Source organism: Haemaphysalis longicornis, unplaced genomic scaffold (assembly GCF_048455015.1).
Source record: "Haemaphysalis longicornis isolate Haplotype H1 unplaced genomic scaffold, Haemaphysalis longicornis Haplotype H1 scaffold_29, whole genome shotgun sequence".
NCBI lineage: Eukaryota > Metazoa > Arthropoda > Arachnida > Ixodida > Ixodidae > Haemaphysalis > Haemaphysalis longicornis.
In genome coordinates this window covers 1,069,510-1,096,301 of record NW_027526331.1, presented here as the reverse complement: position 1 = coordinate 1,096,301, position 26,792 = coordinate 1,069,510, and the positions used below count along the sequence as shown (strand labels likewise).

Genomic DNA, 26,792 nt, shown 5'->3' with positions numbered 1-26,792 from the left:
CATCTTCATCATCATCATTATCTTTCTTTCCCCCTTAAAGGGCCCTTCGGGGTATTACATAAGGGGGGAGGGGGCAAGATCAGCAAGGAAGTACATAAAACATGCTTATAAAACACATATGATTCACACATAGAAGCACACGAGATGTTTTTCCCAGTTTGAAGGTACTTGCGATTGTTTGGCTGCTCGAAACAGGCGTTTTGTTTTCTGTAGCAGAATCCTGAGAGAGTTGGTAAACCACGAATTTTAACAAAGGGCACGTGTGCGTTGACCAACGATAGGAGCTTATTCTTGCAGAGCATCCAGTTTTCGCCTACTGTCCAGCTGGAAGAGCTGGAGGAAAGATTCGAGCTCGGAGTTGATTGCGGTATAGTCAGCTTTGTTGTAGTCGCGTGTGTATTTTAAGGACGGTGGGGCAGTTGGAATGGGAATGCAGAGATTAAATGATACTACACAGTGGTCACTCAAACCAGGTAGGCATGTTGGGGACTAGGTTAGTTGGGGATTGGAAACAATAACAAGATCTAGAATATTGTTGCCTCGGGTTGGTGTTTTGACTGTTTGGCTAAGGTTGAATGTAAGAATCACGTCGAGAAAATGTTTAGAAAGTCGGGAGTGCGCAGTTAAGTTGTTCCAGTTGATATCGGCAAAGTTTAAATCTCCAGTTGCTATCACATTGGCTCGTGGGAAGCGAAATGTAAAGTCAAGAAGCAACGACTGTGGAAGTGAGAGTTGTCGCTATCTGGAGCGCGTAAGCAGGCGATGATTATGTTCGTGCTGGCAGGGAGTGGAACAACTGCAGAGACAATTTCCTGATTGAGTGTGGAGGACAACAAATATGACGAAATGTTCTTTATGACGATAATGGCCACGCCTCCTTCCCTCCGCCCCACTCTATAGAGCCTGTGAATTGTGTACGCCGAATTACTTTGGAGCAGCTCTTGGTCCTGTATGTCGGGAGTCAGCCATGACTCGGTTAGTATGGCAATGTCGGTGTACTTATCCTATAGGAGAAACTCGATGGCTTCTTTTTTGCCCCGCCTCCTCCCCTCCGCCCCACCCTATAGAGCCTGTGAATTGTGTACGCCGAATTACTTTGGAGCAGCTCTTGGTCCTGTATGTCGGGAGTCGGCCATGACTCGGTTAGTATGGCAATGTCGGTGCCCTTATCCTATACGAGAAACTCGATGGCTTCTTTTTCGGAAGATAGATCCGAACATTTGCCAACAGGACAGCCATACTGTCGTAAGTTTGTGATCTTGAGTATTGTAGATAGGGCTAAGAAGGAGGGGAGGGCGCATGTCGGATAGTGCGTGGCAATTGCTATGATTTCCCTTCGACTATATAATCTGTTTCGGCATGCAGGTGAACGTCTTATCATCGAGAAGCCATTTGTCAAAACGAATTTTGAACGAGGCGTTACATTGTTGGCCAAGTAAAGTCTTTTCCGTGCCATCCGAACACGAGCTGAGTAGTCCTCGCAAATAGAGATAGGTGAGCCTTTCAGATTGGGTGAGGAGGAGAGAACATATATTTATCTTTAAAGTAGGTGAACTTCGCAATAATGGTAAGAATTTTACCTGGTTCAAAGCGACCAAGGCGATGCCCGCGTAATATGCCCGAACTTTCTATGTTCACGCCCAGCCTTTGGAAACATAGGAGCGTTATATGTGATTCGGATTCGGCCCATGGTCCCTTTTTTTGTCTGCAATTCCAGAGAAAACTAGGTTGGAACCGCGGAGACGGTTTTCCGCATCATCGCACTTCACAGCGAGCGTCTGGATTTCCGAGGTTAGTTTGTTGAGGCAGGAACTGGAGCTTTGAACGGAGCCATCTAAATACGACTGATTCGCATCATCGTTTTCTTTTCTAACGCGTCGATACGCGAGGACAGACGGTTCGTTATTCCCTCAAGGTTGTTTTCGGCAGCTCCAATCGCCTTGAGCTCAGCTAGTATTCAGGTTTGCGCGACTTGCGTGTTTGAGAAGGCTTCTGCCAGAGATATGATAGTTGGACGTGCGTCATCACCTTCCACGTCGCCTGACAGCCTGAGCCATCACTTCCACACCGCCTGACAGCAGAAGCAAGAGACATTGGCCTCGAGGACATACCGTGGCGCCACGTACGAGTGACGTCACTTGTAGGACGCCGAATCGTGTTGTCGTCTGCTACAACACATTTACCGCGCGTATGCGGAAGCGTGTTCTTTTGTTGTGGCCACCGTCTCGCTCACTCCTCGTGGATTTGATGCGAATTACCAAAAAAGTTGTCTGTAAACCAAATAATTCGGGCAAGCAATCAGCGACTCGCTTGTTCCCGGCGACACCGGCGCGTTTAGGTAGTTGATACCATCGCGACCCACAGACGCAGCCAGCTAACGCCAAGGACGATGCAAGTGATGCCGAGATAAGTACGCTGTAAATTCATTGCGAAATACTTGTGACGGGACGTGTGTGCAAGCAAACACCTTGTAACAGCGACGGAAACGCGTCGCTCACTTATGATCTCACTGCGCGAACTGCTCTATTGCCTGGTAAATGAATGGCACGAGAACGGTGATCACTGATCAGATAGCTTCGCCGCACATGCTTAAAAGTATTGTTATGGTCTGCAGTTTGGCTTAATCAGTGCCTATTTCCCCTACGATGTTTTTATAGTCATGTCCGGATTTGATTAACGATCACTGCCTTAGCCTGTACACTGCACGGCTGATGTTTACTTTTCGCGACTTGTCCGCAATGTATGAACGGTATGAGCGTGAGTTTTAAATGCGAGTGCATTTCTTAGTCGGGGGTTGTCGTGCTCCGTCGGCGTGCGCCCGCAGGTGTTATCTCTCCGCGCTCCTCCTCGCCCCTAGCAACAGCTGTGGCGCGCCTAGCAACCGGAGCAGGTGGTAGCTCGGGCGGGAGTAGCGGAGGGCAAGGGGAGAGAAGGAGCGCGCTCGGGCGTGTGAGGGCGCTTGCATCGCGGAGCTTGGGCGAAGTAGCGGAAAGGGAGTGGAGAGGAGGAGCGCGCTCGGGCGTGTGAGGGCGCTCGCATCGCGGAGCTCGGCGGGCTGTCTCTCCTCTCCGCGTACCCTCTCTCCGCTCGCTGCGCTCGGAATCTATATAATGCAGTGGAGCGCGCACCTGGCGCCTTCATAGCGATGGAAGTCGGTGGAGTCGAATCCCTCGCGGCAACGATACCGCAAGCACGAAGTGTAACACAATGCAACCTGAGCATTACACCTCCCGCTGGCGGTGACGTCACTGCAGTTGCTTCAACGTCATCATCGGTTGGAGGAGAAGACAAGTCTGCGAAGCGGAGAGCGCGTAATGCCGAACGCATGCGCTTGAAGCGAGCTGCCGATGGTTACGTCACACTCTCGTCTCTCTTCATTAAGTACGCCATTATTAATATTTACTCGCACCGCACTCATCGGTGCACCCAATGCATTCGCATTTCCGCACGATCCCCTTCGGGGAGGGGGGGGATTTTTTTTCAACGCCTTCGAGCGGGTTCGGACAAGGCAATATTTAGTGTTCGTTAGGTGCTCGGCGTGGTAATTTATAATTGCAGCGTGTTTTGTATATTTACACTAAGCCGGCATTTCTCAAGCCTGAATTTCGAAACTCACGACTTCTCACGGAAGGCGAGGCTGCGTACGAGGCGAAACACGTCGTTAATGATTTCCGGTAATGGGGATATTTAGAATAGGAGAACCGAGCGTTGGGGGCCCCAAGAAGTTAGAGGAACACAAACCCAACACGCGCGTGCGCGACGGGAGGGCCTTTTAAATTCCTTTTAAAATTCCGTGTTCCCCCCCTCCCCCCAAAAATAAAAAAAAATAAAGTGGGGAACAATACCCGCCAACAGCTCACAGCCGGCTTCGGATGCACGTAATCGGATATTGGGACCTTTAGGCTTGGCGTAGCAGCAGATATTTCATCGCCGTTAGAGTTGCGAGTTACAGACCCTAACAGAACGTTTCACCGCGCTAGGAACTCTGTTAGCGCGGTGATTTCCGTTGAAGCGGTCGACGATCAAGATACCTTCACGACCTCGGCCGATCCTTGCGCGCAAGCATAGCCATACTTCGGCCGCTCGCCGCACCGGGTGTGAACGGGCCGGCGCTGCCGGGACCGACCTCCGTGGCCGGTCGGCGTAAATCGCGGCAGATATTTGAGCATCGCTTTGAAAACCACAGCTGATGACACTACCTATCAGAATTTTTCATCACACTAACATCTACTTTCACCAATCTGGAACTTCTTCTTCGCGACTTGTGTGATTTTAAAAAGCGGCGACACGTTGTTGCTGCCACGACCTGCGTCGGTTCGAGCCGCACCGTCGGCTGTGCGGGCAGGCACGGCGGGTGCGTGTGCTTCTGCGAGCTGTTAACGGTTCACGACTTCCTGCTTTATACATTTCTTGCAAGCAAGGGAAATCTAGAAACTTCACTCGGCGATCGTCGTAGTCCACATTGTTGATCGGGGAAACAAGCCGCTGCTTACGCTTAGGTATCATGCGTAATACACCACCACGCTCATGGTGTTAGCGGATAATCTACCACAGTTGATACGGTTATACAGCAAGGAGGTTATACGGTTATACAGCAAGGAGGTTATACCTCCTTGTTATACAGTCACCATTAGGTCGAACTGCGCTTGACGCGCTGAGAATTAACTTCAAACAAAAGAAATCAAAACGAAAATACTTAGAACGCGCTTCCTAAGCGAACTGTCACGCGCTGCAAGCCAACTACGCAGCAAGATAGGAACGGTGATCCTACAAGTGACGTCAAAACGATCGCAGCGCCGGCCTCTCCAGTGGTGGGCCTCGCGGCCAATACAACGTGAATGCTTGCGCAGAAGGAACACAAAGAAGAGCACAGAACTACGCGCCAACTATTCAGAAAAACAGGGGGGCATGACACCGCAAGCAGAAAGTGGTCACTTGAACGAAAACAAGCTGCCCTGGGCAGGTAACTGACCTGCACGAGAAAGGGTGTGGCGGGTTTGTTGGGGCTTTGGCTGTTGCGTCCGGTGGTGAAATTCGAATAAGGGTAGGCTTGCGCAGGGAGAAGTTTTGGCCGTCGATGGGCACCGGCGTTGGCGTGAAGTTCCATGCGAGTAGGACCTGCACGAGAGAGCTCATTGCAACCACAGTGGTGGCGGCGGCGTGCCACCAGTAGATTGGCAGTTATCTGGCGTTCACTCGCTCACATGTTTGGCTTCAACCCACCTTTCCTTTCGATAAAAGGAAAGAAAAAACTCCCACCTCTCCTCGCGGGAACCCCTGTGTAGATGCGACGCATAGGCGGAACGGCGAAGGGACCGCGTTTTATAGCGCGCATAACGTTGAGGGGACTGCGTAAGCCGGTCCCAGTCGATGACGACGTTGGCGTACTTGTAAAGCGGCGTGGACTCTAGGTTTTTGAGCCAAGCGTGGATGTTGCTTCGCCGGAGAACGGCACACCGGTTATATGCGCAGCGCGCCCGAACGATAGGAAAGCGCGGAAGAGAGAGTACTGCACATGCGCCGGCCCCAGCGCGTCTGCCGCGGCTATGACGCAACACAATCCAACACAATCCACTTTAATTCAATCCAATCCAAATCCAACCCAATCCAATCCAATCCAATCCAATCTAAGCCAAGCCAAGCCAATCCAATCTAATCGAATTCAATCTAATGCCCCTCGCGAGAGAGTGTTCGCTATCGGAGAGGAGAGGGGGTGAGCGGCGCAGAGCGCAGCTGGCGCGGCGAGGAGAATGGGGGAGGGGTGGACAACGCCGACGACGACGATGACGACGACAACGACGACGACGCCGGAGGGACAAGGCGAGTGAATCAGATGCTCTGCATCTAAAAACATTCGCTAGCCCGGGAAACCAAATTCAGAGGATTTCAGATCTCATTTTCCGCGAATTCGCTCTCTTCTCCGATGCATCTTAACAGGCTGTGAAATTTGTCACATCGCCCAGGCTACAGTACGCGAAAATTATGAACGGGGAGCACCAGCGAAGCATACGGGGCCAGTGATGTTTAGCTCCAAGTGAAGCCGTGAATCACAAAAAGATTCTATAGATCCGAGATACCCTCCAAGGTATATCCTTGGGTATAAATACTAAAGTGAAATTAAACCACTCAAAGCTAATTCGCATTCCTACCGTAACCTATGGTACTAGGAGCAACGTTTATAGATCGTATTTACTTGTGTGGTACGCGCAGCAGGGTAAGATTCCGGAACACGTAATTCGGCAAACGAAACGAATAGCTGGGCAAAGACCTAACAGCGACTGTGACTGACATTGAAAACTTCACAGAACTACGGAAGCAGTAAGGCAAACATTGTAGATACAAATTGGCCAGTTGCAGGAAATAAAAACTTCGAATACCCAGTTAAGGTATCACCGACTACTTTGATTTCGAAGTTAGCAAAACCGATATTCACGTTGTGCGGCGGGTGTCATAAAAAACCAATACTATGTGGTCGTACATTTTTTTAAAACGAAAGTGTTTTATGCCCGGGTACACCAAGTTCTCCGTGACGTGGTACACGTCACGGAAGTTACGTCCCTATAAAAAGGCCCTTTTAATGGGGACGTAACTTCCGTGATTGGTGGTTGGTGCGGCGGCGCCCGGTTTCGAGCCGACAACTCCCTCGCCGCAACGGGAGGTACGCAGTGCTCTGACCAATGCGCTATGAAAGGAGACGTGAACACCTGTACGAACGTCTTTCGCTGCGGCTCATTCAGATGGCAGTGCCGCCTGGGAAGGACGATGAGAAGTAGCACATCATGACGCTATTTGAGCGCCGACCAGTGGCGGTCGATGCAAGCGCCTTCGTGGACGGGGGACGCTGTTTTTTGTGTCTTGCGTGTCGGCGTCACTTCATCTGGCGGTTTCAGGCTCGTGAACTCTTCGTACGTGACGGAGGTTCCTTTAAAGGAGTACTGACATTAAATTTTTATGTTACGTTTTTTTCGCTGCTATGCGTGCCTACCAGCCCACTAATCATAGAGTGACAGATTAGACGGTCGAGCGCAGCGTAAACATTCATTTACGGCGTCGTTTATTCGTGCCAGTTTCGGTTTCGACAAAAAAACGCCGAGCGGCCGCCATGACAGCATGTATCACATGGCGTCACCATTCTTGCCGTATCGCTGCCTCTCTGGAAGCGCGCGCGAGCGAGCGCAAGCGCGCGCCCAGACCGGCCGAGGTCTTCGCCGTCCCCACAGGCCCGGGCAGCATGACGTCACTCCCAAAACCATGACGTGTACACACGCCCGAGCAGCGCCCGCCAACTACAGCCAGCGCATCGGCTTCGTCACGGGAGCCCCGACGTCGACAGTTTGGGGCACGTAGCAGATGATGTCACGTCGACCCGCTCTGGCCTTTCTCGTGCGGGCGAAGATTAAAATGGATTTTAAATATGTTTCGCTGAACGGTGGCTGTTGAAACTTGGTGGGAGATATCTCCTGATAAAAAGGAAGCGTTTTACACAGTTATCTCAGCTTTGAAATTTCGTGTCAGTACTCCTTTAACATTTAACTGCTCCTGTGAAGGCCCCTTTCACTTTCGTGTTTTGCCGACATCTATAAACGATGGGTCAACCACAATTTTTAAATGCAGAGCATTTGTATAACTCACGATGTCACCCGTGCGTCGGCGTCCGCAGCAGCCAGCCTCCCCCTACACTATAAAAAGAAATAACAGTTACCGGCGCCTGGTTTCGATCCCACGACCCTGCGGGCGGAACGCAAGGTACATGGTGCTCTACCCACTGCGCCACAAAACCGACACAGAATGAAAGGCTACGAACGCGCCTTATATCCTTGACTCATTCAAAGTACGTCAAGAAGCTGCTGATACAACGCATTCACTACCTGTGGGCGGAACGCGAGGTACATGGTGCTCTTCCCACTGCGCCACAAAACCGACACAGAATCAAAGGCTACGAACGCGCCTTATATCCTTGACTCATTCAAACTACGTCGTCAGCGGCGTGCGTTGGCGACTCAGCGGCGTGCTAGCGGCGTGATAGCTGCGTGGTGTACACGTGATAGCACCAACCCCCCAAACCCTAAACGTTAACGCAATACACCCACCCCCTATGCGATGCATTTACTCGAGTCCCCCCTCGCGGGGAGATGGGCCCATTTTTTTGCAATATGCGAGGGCACAAGTCCATCTTGGCAGCTAAACAACAAATGAGATACTGCAGTTGTGAGTTGTGGACAGGGAATCCAACTTTGCTTGAACTATCGCCTCTAAGTCGAATACAAGTTAGTGTTAGGTAAGGTTTTTTGAAGCGTAAGTACAGTTCGACACTTGTATGGGTAGTCAAGGGCAGTTTTATGCGAATCCGAAAACTGTTTTTTTGGCAAGCTGCCTGCAATGCTGGTCTGGAGAAAGTGTTTGTATCGATCAGTTAAGTTCCCATGCGTGCCATTGGTAAAATGTCCCCCGCTCTGTCTGGCGTTCAAGCATTTGGCGAGGGCAGATGCCAAGCCACATTTGCCTCCGCAGCGTGTGGACCTGATGAAAAATAAAACGGTAGTCGCTTGGCTTTGCCACAGGTGATCTTATCGTCGAAATCACATTATATAAGCATTTACTCACAGCTAGTCTTGTTTTCTGACCCCGCTGCTTGCCAAATATCTGGTATTTAAGCTTAAAATGGAACTTAGTTTTCTGCGATGACTTGGAAATTAATAATAAGAATGGAATAATCTCTTATAAAGGCACGGCGATGGGGTTATACGAAGCACATGTAATGAAGCGCGACGGCCAGGTGACTTTGAATTCTAAGTCACGATAGAGATTACTTGAACTAGGGGACTCCCAAAAACAGTAACAAGAGGGTAAGAAAGTTTCGATAAGGCGATAGACTCACCTTACCGACACATTTTTCAGTGGCATCCAACTTGACGTCATACGTACCGTATATAATGCACCTAACTTTGAACCTTCGTCCACAGAACTTGAGTTGATGGACATCTTCGCGTTAATTGATCTTGGTAAACATTAGCGGAAGATGTTATTCAAATGCCTAATTGCATTTTTTTAAAATAAAGCAGGTAGTAACGGTGGTAGAGTGTGCTCCATAAAGAGACTAGTTTCTTGTGACCTTTGCCGCAGGTTGACGAAATCAAACCTGATGGTGATTTTTGCACAATATTTCAACCTACAGCCACCTACTTCACCTTCTTATCATAGAATAGAACAAGTTCGTTTCTGTTTGCAGACGCGTAAAACTATACTAATATCAATAATTAGTGTGTGGTCTTAACGGGTGAATTTTACAAATTTGGTAGCCGCCAGTGAAACGACTAAAAGCATCCCCAGAGTGATTTCATCCAGTGGCGCACACGCCATTGCGAAACCGGCTACATTACTGCGACCATCCAAACACTTATCCCCGTTTTTACAGCAAAACTGGGTAGTAATCGTCTTTTTGGAGTTCAGTGGGTAGCCGTGGGCTCAGCGAAGGCCTTCCGATTCCGTCTGCCGTAAAAACTCATGTAAAAACCCATCCCTGAAGAGCTCATTGTACTGCTTGCCGGAAACGGACAAGCTGCTTTCATGGAGGCAGTTGCTGGTGTAAATTGGTCCCAGCTCGTAGTCATGACGGATGCGAACGTCGCATGAAAAGCTATCCCAAATTCATGCTGCTTTATGCACTGCACTTCTGGATGCAAGCTACTCCTCAACTGGAAACGCAAGATAAGGGTGGGTTCCCTCTAGCTTACTCAAGAAACGTCAGAAAAGTAATATAAAGCGTGACCAACTTAAAGAACGCTGTTACCAACGGCAATTCTTTGAATTTGAAGTTCTGCAGAAATACTTCTTACACTGGACTGAAACCAGCTTGAAAGGCATACTACAACGTCATTCCTACCTCTGGTGCACAAGCAAGATATCACAGAATTAAACACAGTCACTTTTCATTCCCAAAGTGTCACTGATCCTCCAGAGATAATTGTTGATAGTGTGGTCATTAAAAGGCTTTCCTGATATTCATGTGCACGCACAATAATCATTATCGCATGCAGGGTAAAAACCACGGGTTGTGGTGACGAAAGCATCTTCTCGCGCGCTTCCTCGAAGGTGTGGATAGTTCACTCTATTCTGGATTTGACAGCCTAATAAATGTGGTCTTCCGGAATCCCAGACCTCTGTCCCTCAATACCACCAGTTTTACAGGAGAAATCATCTGCGACGCCGTCAAATGTTTTTTTGTCGGTAGAACTGAAAGTGCAGCGGCGACAACCCAAAGTTTCATTGATTCATTGTGGAGTTTTACGTGCCGATGCTACACAGACGATGAGGCACACCGTAGTGGAGGGCACTGGATTAATTTTGACCACCTGGGAATCTTTAACGTGCGCCGAACTATGGAACACATGGGCGTTTTCGCTTCTCGCTTTCATCAGAAAAGCGGCCACCGGGGCCGGGATTCAAACCCGCGTCCTTGTGCTCAGCAGCACAACGGCATAGCCACTGAGCTACCTCGGCGGATAACTGAAACTTTGTCTTTTTAAAATAGTCTTACGAGGTACATTAACACAGTGACGTGCCTTTAAATAAATTTTGTTGATACGAATATGAAACACCAGCATATCCCCCGATGAAGACAACGTACAGACAACGCTCTTCGTGCATTCGTTCCCGTACCTAAGATACATTTAGTTGACGGCTTCACGGGGAGTTTTCTCCAGCCAGGTTCTGAAGGTAACAGTGTCAGCCCTGTTAATAATTGGTGCAATCTAATATGCAACATAAAATAATAATACAAAGAACCGGTGCCCATCCTTCCTGTATTTTCAAAGTGACAAGAAAAGGCAACGAAACCTGCAAGTCGTCATTTTGCAATAGTTAACAAATTATTTTCCTTCATTTTATGTGCGTACTTCAGCCAGCATCGACATAGTTTAGCACTATTTCATCAAAATGATACGTGTGACACTGCGTTGTTTTAAGCATATTGATGCATTCTCTTAAGCGTTTCACTCCTTCAAAAGCGACATATTTCAATCCACATTTGGGAGACATCGCTGCTGGTCAGTGCATTCATTGCTCGTTTCTCATTAGCTCACGGCATGCACTGTGTGTACACACCGATACTCTCATATCGCTGTTTATGTGTGTAACATCGGGTGTTCCCCCAAAATAGGTTGGTACATTTTTTTTCAACTTGTAAATAATAAAATGTTACGTATCCACACGTCAAAAAGGAAACTGTCATGTGTGCAAATGGTATCACCACCCTATTTTTGTTAAATTCGTCCCAAGGTATGGCCAGAGAAATTTAATAGTGTAAGTTTCTCTTGCCAAACCTTGGGACAAATTTACGAAAAATAGGGTGGTTATACTATTTGCACACATGACATTTTCCTTTTTGACGTGTGTATACGTACAATTATCATAATTTAGAATTTTATTACACATCTTTCATTTAAAAAAATCAATTACCGTCCACTCTGTGAAGGATCACTGGTGATGCTGGGAGCAGTCTAAGGAATTCACGAAACAGAACACGTTTTTTTTGTATTTTGCTATTGTGCATTGATCCTAGTTAATTAGCTGAATGAGACTTGAAAGAAATAGTTTTGTTTTAGCGCACAAAAACGGGGCTCGCCGCTTCCCTTCGGCATTGTAAGCTTGCGTAACACAACCCAAACAGCTCGACCACGGAGGACGGCAGCCAAGTCGCGTCGGGCCGTGAGAAATCCACGTTGAAATCTTCCACCTGCCCAATGAGAAATGCATCGGTCGGTGAACGAGTGCGAACTGTCTGCGCGTGCACGCCACGACACCCCCTCCAACCCCTTCACCCCCGCGCACTCATCAAGGGGCACCCGGTGGTGTGCATGTGCTTAGACATATCAGACACCGCGCAAACCATCTCTCCGGACAAGGTGCTCATGTATGGACGGGAAAAACACAGGCTAAAGTGCCCTTCTTTTAACAAAGCAACAAAAACCCTATCTCCGGAAATGGGCACAGTATGTGGAAACTGAGACACATACAGCTCCGCTGTAAAACGCAAGAATGACTAACTATTCATTGCTCAGAGAGTGGAATAAAGCAGTAATTGTTGCACACCATATGCTCAGACAACGGAGCAAGAATAGGAGGCAAAACATGCGTTACAGCGGGAGTGGCCAAAGGTTTGACCCCTTTCGACGGTCCGCTCAGCAAGTGCCGATCGCGGATCAAGTGCCGATCGCGGCCAAGCGCGTCACGCATGCGGAACGGCACTCCCGCTTGCTATCGGAACGGAACGGACCATGTAAAACGGTCAGCTGAAACTCGCTAATGTCATAATGAAAACAAACGCGGAGTACAACGCTACGAAGCTGCGACAGCGAAAGAGGTGATCGCGGTCACATCAATTCCGTGGCTCCGAAGTGGAATGCATATACCGGAGTCCTCGCGCTTTCTACTCCCGCAATAAATGCGGAAGATTAACTTGAGCCAACTTTTTGGTGAAGTCAACCAGCCATCCTACGATGCGAAGTTTCTCCTCCTGTCTTGTTCTTGCTCGGAGGCCCAGACTCAATTTCAATTCTAGAAAGCTTAAACTTGCAGCAATAACTTGTACATCCGACCTACGATGCAAAGCCGTCTGAGACGTAATTAATAAACGTTCGAAACAACAAAACTGGAGAAGAATAACACTACACTTCGACTGGGAAGTAGTGGGGCATGTCACCAGCTTGATGCTTGAAGCGGTCCGTGATTGCAGCCTTCTTCTTGTCCTTGCACGCTACAGCCATTGTATATTTGATGTTATGAGCGAATGTGGCGGAAGGCATCAACTGGTCTTCTTCAAAACTGGCGAAGAGGCGGGCGGCATTCAATCAAGCCTGTGGGTGGTTGGGCTGTACGACGGTACCGCAGCGTCGCAGAGGACACATTCCTTAGAATTGACCGGTCCCTCCAAAACTCCGCAAGTATGCGGTACAAATATGGACGGAACTTGCTTACGGCCCAGACGAGTGCGAGGAATTCACGTTCCCTGATAGAATGGCTACGTTCAGCAGTGGACAAAAGCCAGGTTGTGTTGGTTATCACTCTCTCGTGACCAGCCTGTTCCTGAACCCATACTGCCCCTATCCAGTGGCCGCTCGCGTCCGTGCGAACTTAGGTGGGAGCCAACTGATCGAAATCGGCCAAAACTCGCCAACGTCTCACGCGGTCAACGAGAGCGGCAGACCCAGAAGAACGAGGTCTCCTTAATCATTACTCTCCTTAAAGCTGATCTTTAAGGAGATCTGTTAATGGCCCGGCAATCTCAGCAAAGGTCTCCATAAAACGGCGAAAGCAGGAGCATAGTCTAACAAAGCTCCGAACGTGCATTGCCGAACGAGCAACTGTAAACTCTTGGATGGCTCGTACCTTATCGGGATCAGGTCGGACAGCAACAGCACCAACTACATGACCTAGGATCTTGAGTTTTCGGCCACCAAAAGAGCATTTCGATTAATTAAGCTGAAGACCGGCGCGAATGGAAACCTCCTGGATGTCTGAAAGACGATGGATGGCGAGTCTCGAATACTGGGGAAAGTACGTTGACGCCGTTCAAGTAGCAGATGCACGTCGACCACTTCAAGCTACGCAAGGGGAAGTTGATCATTCTCTCGAATGTAGCCCGCGCGTTGCAGAGGCCAATGGGCATGACCTTAAATTGGTACAGCCCATTCGGCGTAACAAATGCGGTCTTTTCGAGGTCCTTGGCATCAACAGCAATTCACCAATAGCCGGACCGATGCATAATACATGAAAAGTACGATGCGCCATGAAGGAAATCTAGGGCTTCGTGTGTCTGAGGAAGCAGATAAACGTCCTTTTTTGTAACTTTGTTCTAATGCCAATACTCCAAGCAGAAGCGCTACGAACCGTCTTTCTTTTTCACCAAAACGATCGGTGACGCCCATGGGCTGGAAGAAGGTTCAATGTCTTTCTTTTTCAGCATTTTTTCCACCTCATCTTTAATATTGCGTTCGGCATGTGAAGCCCTGTATGGTCGCCTATCGATGGGGCTCGCATTCGCGGAGTTGATGCGGTATGTTATCGTCGATGACTGTCCTAAAGGGCGATGCACAAAATAAAAAAATGTATCTGTACGACGAAAGCAGGCGATGCAACTCGCGAGCTCGTGACGAAGAAAGGTCTGACGTTATCATTGCTATGATGTCATTACGGGTGCTCCAACAATCCTTGGAAACGTTCGGTGGATCCGTGTAGGCGTCAGTGGAGATGACAGAAAGCTGGCATTCTTCCAGGGGAAAAAGCGTGACCAGCGACATCCCCTCAGGAACAATCTGGGGCGAAGAACCAACATTGAGGATGAGCAGACCTATTTGGTTGTTGACGAGCGTGACAACAGTGTAAGGAAGAGCCACATGGTGTCAGACGAGGACGTCAGTAACAGGTGAAACAATGTAGACACCGTCCGGGACTGGTGGCGTTCGGGACGAAGGAAAGTAGGTCATTGTTTTAAGGAGCAAGCGAACTTGTTCTGTGGCTCAGAGGTGATTGGGGCCTTGGAGTCGGCAACAGGACCGATCGGCAGGTCCAGACGGAGAATACCAGTGGCACAGTCATCTAGCACGGCATTGACGATCAGAAAGTCAAGCCCGAGAAGAATGTCATGGGGCATGCGTCCAAGACAGTAAACAGGACAGGAATTTGGTGCTCACCAACACCAAACTGAGGGGTACACAATCTTTCAACGGTGGGTGTACGGCCGTCGGAACTCTCACGAGAGGATATGGGGCAGGCTTAAGAACCTTACGCAGGCGGCGGTGAAGGTCTGAGCTGATTACCGACATATTGGTACCGGTATCTATGAATGAACGCTCACAAAAACACCGCTAACATCAACGTCAACCAAATAGCGTCTCGTTGTCCTAGTAAACATGGGATTTTCAGGCCGGGTCGGAAATGCAGCATTATGGTCCTATATACGCCTAATTCCACGCGGCATTAGGCACGATTCTCGGTTTGGTGGGTGGGATTTTTGTGTACACGTCAAACACGTACTGATGCGGACTGCGCTTATTGCACACACAGTACTAAGTCACTTGTAGGAGCTTCCATATCCTCCAGGAGTACTTGGGTCGCTGTTTTATTCCCGAAGAGAGGCGCTCAATCGCATAGCCGTATCAAGATTCAGGTGTGTTGAGACGTTCGCGAAGAACGTGGTGCATCTTCCAGAACAGGTATACGTTTCAAAATTTGCAGACCTCATTCAGGTCACAAACGACAGCCAAAATTCTGTCGTTTGGCCAAATTGTACTAAACTCTGGCCAAATTGTACTAAAATCTTCTCGAACTTCCGGCCAAGGTTAGTCACTGCTACTAAACCTTAAGCATGACCACTGCGTGCGAGCAACGCTAATTTGGGCCTCTCATGGCGGCCACCTGTCTTATTTATTCACCTACACAGGATAGTCACCGGCTAGTTCGTCGTTAGTCGAGGGGTTCGAATGTGTACCTAAGTTTCCAAAGGGCAAATTTGCAAAATAATTTTTTCTAGCCCCAGCACAGACGACCTGTTCCTGCATAAATCGACACTTAGAGGTAAGATAGCGCTGCAACAATTGTGCGACTCCACTTGCAGCAGGAAGATTTTCGAAAGAGCGTGGCCCGGCGCACCACTCCCGCACCAGAGCTGCCAGAAACCATTCCACTAGGAGCACGGTCTACCATGGAACCGGCAAAAGGACCCGACAACAGATTTCGCATCACGCGGCGTCGTTACGTCATACTGCTGCTCATTCAAGGGTGGGCTAGTCTGCTCACCTTTGGATTCCTTCCAGCCATACAAGTGAGTATTGCAAAACGCAAACTATAAAATTCAACTAGAAAAGTGGGCGATTCACGTTTGAAAGGCCTGCGTTGTTCATCGTGTTTTTAACTGTCATCTGGATCTTGATCGCTAGTAGTATACTTTAAGAATTATCCATGGTGCGTGCAGAGCAACAAAAGAAAGATTGGTCTTGGCAGTGTGCGCCATCCCTGCGCTAAAGGCTCGAGATTTGACCTAACCTTTCATCTGAGAAAATTTCTTTCCCTCTCATTTCATCTAGCAGTTGTGATAACAGAGGTAAAACTCGTCAACCATTACTTACAGCCCTGGAGAATATATCTTTAATCTAGCGATCACATATACGGCAAGCCTTCTCCTTCACGCGCCTCGACTGCTAGGCCGTTCCATGGGCCTTCCTCCTATGGGCTCCTTAGTCTCCGCCCCCTTACGTCCTGTTACAGTCCGTAGTGCACGTAGAATCTAATGCAACAGCAGGGCCCACGAGCGCAGCCGCGGAATGCTTGCTTACACGTGTTTACCTGTGAATGTCGATCGCCTTCGCAGGACCGCAGCCCCACAATCACAGCGGTATTTTGTGTTCCTTGATTTCGTTAGTTTCAAAGTGACATATTTACTGGGAGATGCACGATCTGTTCGCATTTTAATGAGGCCAGATAGCATGTAAGACACTTAGGAATAACGCAGTCAGTGATTACCAACGATCGTGCACCACTGCGACTTAACTTCCTGAAAAAGCCGGTAGACGGGCACCTGCAAGAGCAGCGCACTTTTCAAGCAAACTCATCGATGCTTATACTCAAAGTAAAACGTCGATAACAACTTCAAAATATGTTCGTAACCAAGTTCCACCCAAAGAACAAAAGTGGAACGTTCACCTTTGCCCTCTGAGGGAAGAATGAGGCGATAGCGGCATCGCATTCACGTTAATCCCTCTTTGTTTCAACGGTTCACATGAAAATGCCCGTAAAACGATTGACATGAAGAAATAAAAATGTCTGATGAAGTAATCGGAATCGGAAAAATATGTTATGTCCTGCAAGTGTACCGGATGTGTAAATGCCCTAGTCATAATACACAGCAATGCCTTATGGACAAGTGACCCGTGATAAAGAGGCTTGCCTAATATTGTCCATTGGCGTTCCTGGGGTCCGCTCGATTCGACAGCGGCGAGATCAAGCGTGTTCAGGCTGGTTGACGTTTGGCCTCGAAACGGTGTGCTGGCTCCGTACGGCTGCAGGAGCTATGACACCAATTTCTGCTAACTGACCTTATACCGCTGCACTCTGCTCCTGCCGAATAGACATTTCCATTCGCCTGCCCCTATTGGCTTTTCCGGCTTGATAAACCTCCTAAGAAAACCAGACGAAGTTTTCCAAATGACGCACCATCAGTCTTAATAAACTGCCTCTTGCGCCGGAGTCACCATGTTTATTCGACGGAAAAATAAGGATGATGATTATAAGGTTAGGATCTTTATGGCGGAAGGTCGACTAAGGGCAAAGAGCGCCAGAGGAGTTATTTCTTGAAAGTGATTTGACTGCATTTAAAATATCCCAGTAAAAGGTTGAGAGAAACAAAAGGCAATAAAGATGACTGGTGCAAAGGGACAGGTAGTCAAGATGCATGCTAAGAAATGAGATGTAAAAATTTTACGTCGTTGAGAAACTCAAAAGCGTGTTTGACAGAAAACATAGGCTCATCTCGTAAAAGTATGATGGTTGTTGTTAAATATGTTGTCTGCAGACATGTGTGAAGCGTTCGCGTCGTGTTGTGTCAAGTGACTTGCATTGAATGAGTATGTTGACTACGGATAGGCCTCTCAGGGGTGAGACAGCTGAACCAGATTTGGGAGCAATTTTTGGAGCTGCGAAATCTCGATTTTGGAGCAGAAGAACCTTGATTTGGAGAAGAAGAACATTTATTATGTCACCTTAGGAGCCTAAAAAATTAAAATTTTGGCAACTCAGGGAGGGGGGATAGTGCACTTTTTAATCGGTTTTGAACGTACATAACACTGGAACAGCCTTTCGATAGAGTTTTTCTACCAGAGTATCAAAAGGTGGGAACTGCACTACATCTTTACCAACCATTTTTTAAATTCTACCCGCCGCAGTGGCTCAGTGGCTAAGGCGTTGCGCTGCTGAGCACGAGGTCGCGGGTTCGATTCCCGGCCACGGCGGCCGCTTTTCTGAAGGAGGCGAAAAGCAAAAACGCCCGTGTGTACGAGATTTCGGCGCACGTTAAAGATCCCCAGGTGGTCAAAAATAATCCGGAGCCCTCCACTACGGCGCGCCTCCTTGCCTGCGTTGCGTCGGCGCGTTAAACCCTACAATCAAACATCAACATCAATTTTTAAATTCTTAGGCTCTATGCATGGATAACGTGGAGCGCCGTTGAGAATATCGAATTGAAAAACTGAACAATTGTAAGGCATTTTTACTATCATGTCAATGCCTAAATTAATATTTGTGTATTCCCAGACTGGGCTTTATGCACAAGTGTAGAGCCACGGCAAAAAGTTGCGCAAAGCGAGGTGACAGTCGTCGCACCCCACTAGCATCCCCCCATTTCAATTCCCAAGGTACACGTTCACAACGATCGTAATTTGAGTAAAGTTGGTATGTTTAGCCACCTCCCTTTTGGCATTAAATTTCACTTCAGATAGATGAACCTTTAATACTAGCGTGCAATAAGAGCCCGTCCCGTTATCGGACACTGCTTGAACATTTTGCAGCAATGTAGCCTGCGCCGCCACTTCTGCGGTGTCCATCGTCCCATTCCCGCCACTCGCAAGCTCGCTGTCAAGGCAGCAATAACTCAGCGTTTTATAACACCGCAACGAGTCCGAAATTTCAATTCAAGCGCGCACCGCTCCTCAACCTCAAGGCCGAAACACCGCGAATTCATGGGCCCCACGCTGTTTTAGGATGAACTCCGGTCTTTCAAGTCGCGCAACTTCCCGCAACAGATCAAACGACTAAATATAAACCCAGCCACCCCCATTACCAAAACAACGGTAGAAATCAGCGAAGGGCACTCTGCCTGAAACACGAGCAACTGCTTTGCCCGGCGGCCATGTTTTCCAATCTTCACCACACCAAGATGGCGGCGCCCAGTGATGTCGTTCCGGAGATACAGCGCTCCGAAGATAGTCGTTTTTCCATCAACTTGCACAAGTAGTTTGTCGCCTCAGTACACAAAGGTATTTTTTCTACAGGACTTTGCAATGGTTTTCGATGGGAAAAAGTTTAAAAACTCACAGAATATAACGTGTGCAACCCGACATTGTGACTTTCGAAAAAACTATCTCGGGGACAATTTCATGCGGGTTTCTATTGAATGAGCAATCAATTGAACCTTTACAAACAACATCACCCTGGGGGCGCTGGAAAATTATGCCATCAGTAAGTATTTTTTCCCACTCAAACTGACAAGAGCGTTAAAATTCTTGGCTCTGAGACTGTTTTGGAGCAGTTTGGCGCAATTTTTGCGAATTTCAAGCTTTTGGAGCTGCCCGGCGCAGGAAAACACATTTGTATCAAAGCTGCGCAATATGCGCAGCTGTCTCACCCCTGGCCTCTCCACGCCCGTTGCACAGGGGTCCTGGCGATCCAGTGAGCAGGTGGGGATATGTTATATGTGTGTGGCATATCCGTAATCTAGCCAAGGTCACATTCGTGTGTCTCTTGTGCTTGTCCGTGGTGTATTGTCCTAAGCATTGTTTTATGAAGTGTAACTTGTGTATGTGCAATTCATGATTGCCATGTATTGTGAAGGTGTTTTCAGGTGTGTGGCTTGCCGTCAGTGTACGGTACTGTTGCTATGTGCAGTGTATTTGTAAGTAGTGCAGCAATGGCCATCATCCGCGGTGTCTTTACCGGCTATACTGTAGTGACGAGGCACCCAACACAGTCAGTTCAAGATTCCACGAATGTGCAGAGATAATGGTCTTAATAACAGAATTGATCACGTGGTTTTTAGATGGGTTTGCCGATGTCAATGCAGGAGCCACACTCAAGGAGTCTGTAAAAAAGAGAATTAAGGGTATCATGTTCAACGATATAACTTGCAATACGAAAAAAGGCATCCGCCTGTTTTAGTTAAATGACGCAAGGCCAAAAAGGGCAAAGAACGCCAAAGGCAGTTATTTGATGATACAGATGTGCAATTCAATATTAATTTATCTCAGTAAAAACAAAAGTGAAGCGTATCCATAAAGATGGCTGGTGTATAGGGCCAGGACGATTACGTATGATATGAAAGAAGATGTAAAGACTTCACGTCTGATAAAAACTGAAAACCTCGCGGTTAGAAAACATTAGGTTGTCGGCCAAGAAGTATGATGGGTGTGGCGGGTTGTGTTCTCTGTACAGTTCAGGAAAATGTTTGCGTCGTGTGGTGTCGAGCGCCTTGCATTGAATTAGCACCTGAACTACGCATAGGGCCTCTCTGCACCTGCTGCACTAAGGTCTTGAAGATCCCGTGAGCAGAAACGAGTGTGTTGCATGGGTGTGCCCTATCCGTAGCCTATAGCCAAGGCGACTTCCGTATGTCTGTTGTGTGAGTCAGTTGTGTACCGTCCCAAGTATGGCTTTATTACATATAGTTTGTTGTCTGTTTGTTCACTCCAGTGTGTTTGCCATGTTCTACGCAAGTGTTCTCTTATGTGTGGCTTGAGGTCTGTGTAGGGTTGTTATGTCTACAGTGTTTCTGAGTGCAGCAGCAGCGGCTCTCTCGTCTGCCAACTCGTTGCCAGCGATCCCAGCGTGTCCTGGGACCCACCAGAGGAGCAGCTCACGCTTTTGCGCATAGACAGACATAATAATGTTGAACACGAGATTAATTATGTGGTTATTTTTTTTTGGGGGGGGGGGGTGCTTGTGCCATGATAGCGCACGAACAACTCAAGAAGGAATCTGTATAGACGATGGAATTGGGAATTTGATTTTCAAGAATGTGTTGTACAATGAGTAAAATTCCATATGCTTCTTCTCAAATAATGGTTATATGTACGCTCACGGTTCCGGCTGCATTGAAATTCGGACCATGAGCAGCGCAAGACACAATAGTGGAGGTTTTAGAAGCGTCACTGTAAAAAGACGGAAAGTGCTGCAGTATTGCAGCTCGTAGTGCCCGATTTTTGTTAGGTTCATAAAAGAAAGATCACAAGACACAGATCGAACTTGCCAAGGCAGTAAAATGTCTAAAAACGATGATCTGTACACATCTAAAAACGTCGAGCTGAGATCCAAGGCTCGCTCTCTCACTCTAAGCGAGACGGGCAGAGGAACGGATGGGCGACCTACAAACAGCAGAGATGTGGATGTATTGTTAAAGACAGGATAAAAGGGATGGTTATGCAGCGATGAAATTTTAAAAGCATAAAGCAAGTACATGTACGTCTGCTGGTTCTTAAGGCACCGCTTGTTACACGCGACATACAAACTTTGGACCGAGCTAGTGTGAAAAGCACCCGACGCAAGACGAAGCCCCAAGTTTAGCACTGGGTCAAGCATTCGCAACGCTGTTTTAGTCACCGACCCATACACTACATTTCCATAGTCCAAACTCGACCCAACCAATGCAGAACGCAAGCGAAGCAGGAGTTCTTTGTCAGCCCCATAGGATTGGTGGGAGAGAACATTAAAGAAATTCATTGTTTTCAGACATTTACACTTAAGCATGGGAACAGGTTAAGCGCCAGGCACAACTGGAGGAAGTAAAACAGACAGGACAGGGGCGCCCCTTTTCTGTCTGTTTTACTTCCTCCAGTTGTGCCTGGCGCTTAACCTGGTCCCATGATGAAGTACCAACTAGCTCGCATCGACACATTAATTCAGTTCATTACACTTAAGTTCCCTGATGTGGAGAACGAATGTGAGTTTAATGTAAAACACACCTAAAAACTTCTGCTCCTTCTTCACAGAGGTGGACTGGCCATTAAGAGTAATACCATGGTCTGGATGGACCCTACGCTTCCTGGGGAACACAATACAAGAGCTTTTTGCATAATTCACATAATTCACCTTAAAACCATTTCTGTCCCCCCACGCGGCCTTTCTTGACTCCACGGTAGGGTTGACGTTCGGAGATTGACATCTTACATAAATTAAAAGATATCTTCGCGTCGTCTACATACATGAAATAAGAAATTGTAGGCGATAATGCCTTCCCAACAAAGTTCATATTGACTATTAAAAGAGTGCAGCTCAACAAGCCACCCTGCGGTACGCCATTTCCTTGCACGTGAACCTTCGAGAGTGCAGACCCAAGTCTCACTCGAAACGTTCTCTCTGACAAGTAACTAGCAAGGGAGTTTGACATGTTACCCGAAACACCGAATGACTTCAGGTCACTAAGGATCCCTTACCGCCAAGCGGTTTCGTAGGCCTTCTAGATGTCTAAAAACAGTTACAGAATACTGTTTATGCATAAAGGCATCCTTGATGTACGAGTCAAGTGCGACGAATTGATCGCTCGTTGATCGACTCAACCTGAAGCCTGCCTGGCAGCTCTCGAGAAGGCCGTTGTACTCAAGAAAGCACAAGAGCCTGCGGTTTATCATCTTCTCAAGCAGCTTGCACAGGCAGCTCGTCAAGGCTATGGGACGTAAATTGAGGGGACAACGGGTCCTTTCCCTCCTCCAAGAAAGCCACTACTATGACCTCCCTCTAAGAGTGTGGAATGTGCCCCGAAAGCCATATTTGCTTATATAGATGTAAGAGTGTTTCAAGTGTGTCCGCGTGTAGATGTTGTATTATTAGATGCCACGCATCTCTTGCTCTGAGGCATGTCCCTCCTGCGTCGTTGTCGCGCCGTCCGTCCGCATCCCTCATTCGTGCTTCTCTCCCACAGCTGTGTGCAACACTCTCACTCCAGCTCATTAGCATACCACAGCTAGCGCGCTTGTTTGGGCGCGCTTCGCTGCGTAACGCTGCATTAACAACGGCTCCGGCGCGCGCAAGTGCGCGCATGCGCGACGCACACCACCTGCGCATGTGCAACTCTCCCCCGTTCTTCTCTCCGACAGCTGTGTGCAACACTCTCACTCCGTCGCATTAGCATAACAACAACAGCTGCGCGCGCGCTTCGCTCCGCTCGCGTCTGCTCCGGTGCGCAAGTGCGCGCATGCGCGACTCTCCCCCGTTGTCTCCTCTCCTTCAGGCGCTGTGAATATAAAGCGGGTAGCGCACTGCGGCGGTTCAGTCAGCGCTCGCTCTCGTTCAACTCCGCGTGACTTTGCTTGACGACTCCGTGCTTGACTTGATTCTTCCCATGAAGACGTGATGGAAGCGACGGTTCCTTCAGCGAGTGGGCTGACACAATCCAATACCAGCGTCAGCGCAAACGCTCAAGGCAACGTTACGACCAATTGAACCCCCCGATGCATCGCATCACATCAGGGTTCCCTCGCGGGAAGATGGGCGTAATTTTAAATATGTGATGTTGTCTGGGCCTGGAGCTGAGGGTTTATACGTGCTCAGAGCAGCCCTCAGCTCATTCAGTGAAAACTCTCAATTATAACATGCTGATCTATTGTTATCTAGTGAAGGCGTTTTTTCGAGCAATTGTTTGTGTTTTATGAAAATGTATGTGGAGTGTGCTGAACTGGACACGTGTTGGAAGTGTTGTGCGAGTGTGTTAGCCTGGTCTTCGAGTGTGTCCCGTGTTGTGCTGACCAGAGGCAGGCTGTGTGTTTCTTGTCCTTTGAGTTTCCATATTCTTGTTCATGCTTTTCATGTGTCGGTGTACGAGTTTATGGATTTTATCAAGAAATGCCAACTCTCTCGTTTTGCCTCACGGCGCACACGTTTTCCTAACGCCTTTCCCTTTTGAATAAAAAGGAGGTTTCCCGACGTGGGGTACAGACGAAGGACACCCCACGCCTCCTTCTGGGCCTGTCGCGCCCGCCTACAATCCTCATTCCACCACGGCCTCCTCTGTTTGCGGAGGGCACCAGAGGCATGGGGAATGGACTTTTCGGCGGCGGCGATTATGTGCGCCGTGAGGAGTTGGGTAGCTACTTCAACGTGTAGGTGTCCCATGGAGGTGTGGTGTAGTTTGTATGTCTCTGTAAATGTGTTACAGTTAGCTCTTCCTTCGTTGAACCTGTTTTGGGAAGATGAACTGCTTGGCCCTTTACCTATATATGTTAGTGAGGTGGGGAAGTGGTCACTACTATATAGGTCAGTTCCCACACCTCATTCAAGAAATGGAAAGTGAACTGCAGATCCAATAGCCAAGTCAAGGTATTAATAAGTTTTGTGTCCTATATTACAATATGTTGGCTGTTTCTGGTTGGAAAGATGCTCCCCACGATGTCAACAATTTCTCAATGAGGCGACCTCGGGAATCCGGGCGAGCAGAGCCCCAAAGAGAGTTGTGTGCATTCAGGTAACCTATCAGAATGAAATGTTGGGGTAATTGATGCAACAGACCCTCGAAATCTTAGCTCGAGAGCTGGAAGTCAAGAATGATGTAGATAACAGTGTTGTAAGCGTATTGAATATTATTGTTCGAATGGCAACAGCCTCTAGGATGGTCTGTAGTTGGACAGTGTTGCACGCCAAGTATTTCCGGGCAATGATGGCCACACCGCCTGAGGATGTGCCACCACCATCTCTGTCCCTCCTGTAACTATTCAAGAAATTTGTGTGCCTGAAGTTTATGTGAATTTTTTGGAGACACATCACACTTGGCTGATTGGAATGCAGTAACTCATAGAAATCATCGAGATTTTTAAGAAGGCAGTTCCATTCCATATTTTCTTTTCCCATTATTTAAGTTCAGAGCGACTGGAATATGTGCATGTTTATATGTCGGCTTTCGGGGCTTGAACTCTTGGAAGGGTTTTAGATACAACGCATCTCATGCTCGCCCCTCTGTCCTTCCTGCGTCTGTCCGGCGTTGTCCGCACAGCTGCGCCTCTCCTCCTCTCTCCGATAGCGAACACTCTCTCCCAAACAGCTGCGGGTTGGCGCAGCGCGCTCTCACTCCGTTGCTAGGCGCCGGTGGGCGACGCTGCGCTCGGCGCTGCGCACGCTGCGCATGTGCAGTACTCTCTCTCTCTCCGCGCTCTCCTCTCCTTCGGGCGCTGTGAATATAAAGCGGCATGCCGCGCTCCGACGATCTCAGTCGACGTTCGTCCGCGTTACGCTTGCACTCTCTCGCAGTACTCGACGATTGCTTGATACAATCGCCGAGCCCCTAACTGTGACCTTTACGAACCACAAGGCACTCATTCTCGTCTGCAATAAAGACCGTGACTGAGCATACGTGTACTGCATGTGCATTGCATGATGAAAATGGAAAATTATGCCCACCTCCCCTTCTCGTGAGAATCCCTGCTATAAGCGTAATCAATACGATGGAAAACGCCAATGGAACCCCCACCACCCCCCCCCCCCCATGAGATGCGTTGCATCACACAAGGGTTCCCGCGAGGGGAGATGGGCGTAACTTTTTTTACGTTCTCTACTGACCTAGATGTCGTCATCCGAAGTCATGAGGGTGCCCTGTAAACTGGACTCCCTGGACTTGGACACCCTTCCCTGTGCCCTTCGTTGGATGGATCCGCGACAGCTGAGGGCATCAGGAGCGCCCTTGGTGGCAGAGGCGGTGCGGCGGGGGTAGTAACTGCCACGGGTGCCGCCGTCTTCATCTCCCCCGTGCCCTCGCGTGTGCTTTGGGCCGGTGGAGAGGAAGCAGTGGATGCAGCGGCATCCCCAACTGACGTGGTTGCCACCACAGCCGCTGCTGGCTCAGCCAGCGGTGTGGGGGCGGGACCGGTGGCCAAAGGCAACCTGATGGGGGTGGGGGCGAGACCAGATCCGACTCGCGGTACTGGGTTCCCGCCGAAACGAGACTGCGCTCCGTCCCCCGGCGAGCCGCGTCGGCGTACCTCCCCAGGGGGAAAGAGGCTAACCGCTTTCGCGCCTCTGGGAAGGTGATGTTTTCCGTGACTTTGATGTTGATTATTTTTTTCTCAAGTTTGAACCGCTCGCAGGTTCGCGAATATGCAGCGTGAGGTCCTTGGAAATTCGCCCAGAGGAATTGATTAGATGTACAGTCACCAGTGAGATGGTCTTGGGCCCACTTGGCACAGGTTGGTTGGCCCCGATATGAGTTACTATTGTGCCCGAAAAGCTGGCACATGTAGCAGCGACGCGGATTCGGGATGTACGCTCGGACGGAGCACGAGATCAAGCCTGCTTAATGGATTTAGGAAGTGTGGAGCGGTTGAAAGTCAACATTATATGCTTTGTGGGGATTTCCTGATTATCTCCTCTGATGGTGATACGCCTTACTGCAGCTGCACCCTGATATTTCAGGACTTCCAACAGAACAGCTTCGGTCTCATTCAAAAATCTGTCTCAGAAATCCCACCCTGACAGCTGTTTGGTGTGACTCTGATGGCCATATCTGCCATGCAGGTTTGGGGAAGGAGCTTAGTGGCTTGTTGCTGTGTCTTGACATTGACTACCCATTCACTGGTACGGAGTTTCTTAGCATCGAACGATTTTCCAAGGATACCTTCCAGGAATTTAGTGATCAGGAGTACGGACTTGGAAGAAACAGGGTTTGTTTTGTCAACTGCCTCGATAATCAAGAATCGAGGATAGTTGTCAGGCTTTGGAATATTGATTGTTGGAAGGGATGGAAAGGAAACGTCGGTGCGGCCCCTTTTCAGGGACCGATTACGTTTTTTTCTGGGGGGGGGGGGGGTTGCATTATCTATATGACATAGGAAGAAGCCGAGGACGGGGGTACTTTCTTCGTGAGCCTTACCCTGATAGCTGAAGAGGTCCTCGAGATCCCTGTATGGTAAACAGACATGGAGCACATCCGCCGGAGCTTGACCTGGGCTCCGACGGCCATCGTTTGTGGTTTCTCACACTCCACCTATAAACACATCACTACGGTTGTATACAGCTTATGTTTAGGGGCTCGGGGTCCGCGGTGTCGCCAA

The 26,792-nt window shown here is 48.7% G+C and overlaps 1 protein-coding gene across 1 annotated transcript in view; it reads left to right on the top strand.

Annotated features, from left to right (window-relative positions):
• The window catches only part of LOC144173130 (solute carrier family 52, riboflavin transporter, member 3-A-like), a 45,827-nt gene that overhangs the window by 8,662 nt on the left and 10,373 nt on the right, over positions 1-26,792 (top strand). The window contains exons 3-6 of the mRNA XM_077701646.1: positions 15,614-15,820; positions 19,422-19,437; positions 25,406-25,501; positions 26,257-26,316. Coding sequence (XP_077557772.1) covers positions 15,614-15,820; positions 19,422-19,437; positions 25,406-25,501; positions 26,257-26,316 — 379 coding nt within the window. The remainder of the gene's footprint in view (positions 1-15,613; positions 15,821-19,421; positions 19,438-25,405; positions 25,502-26,256; positions 26,317-26,792) is intronic.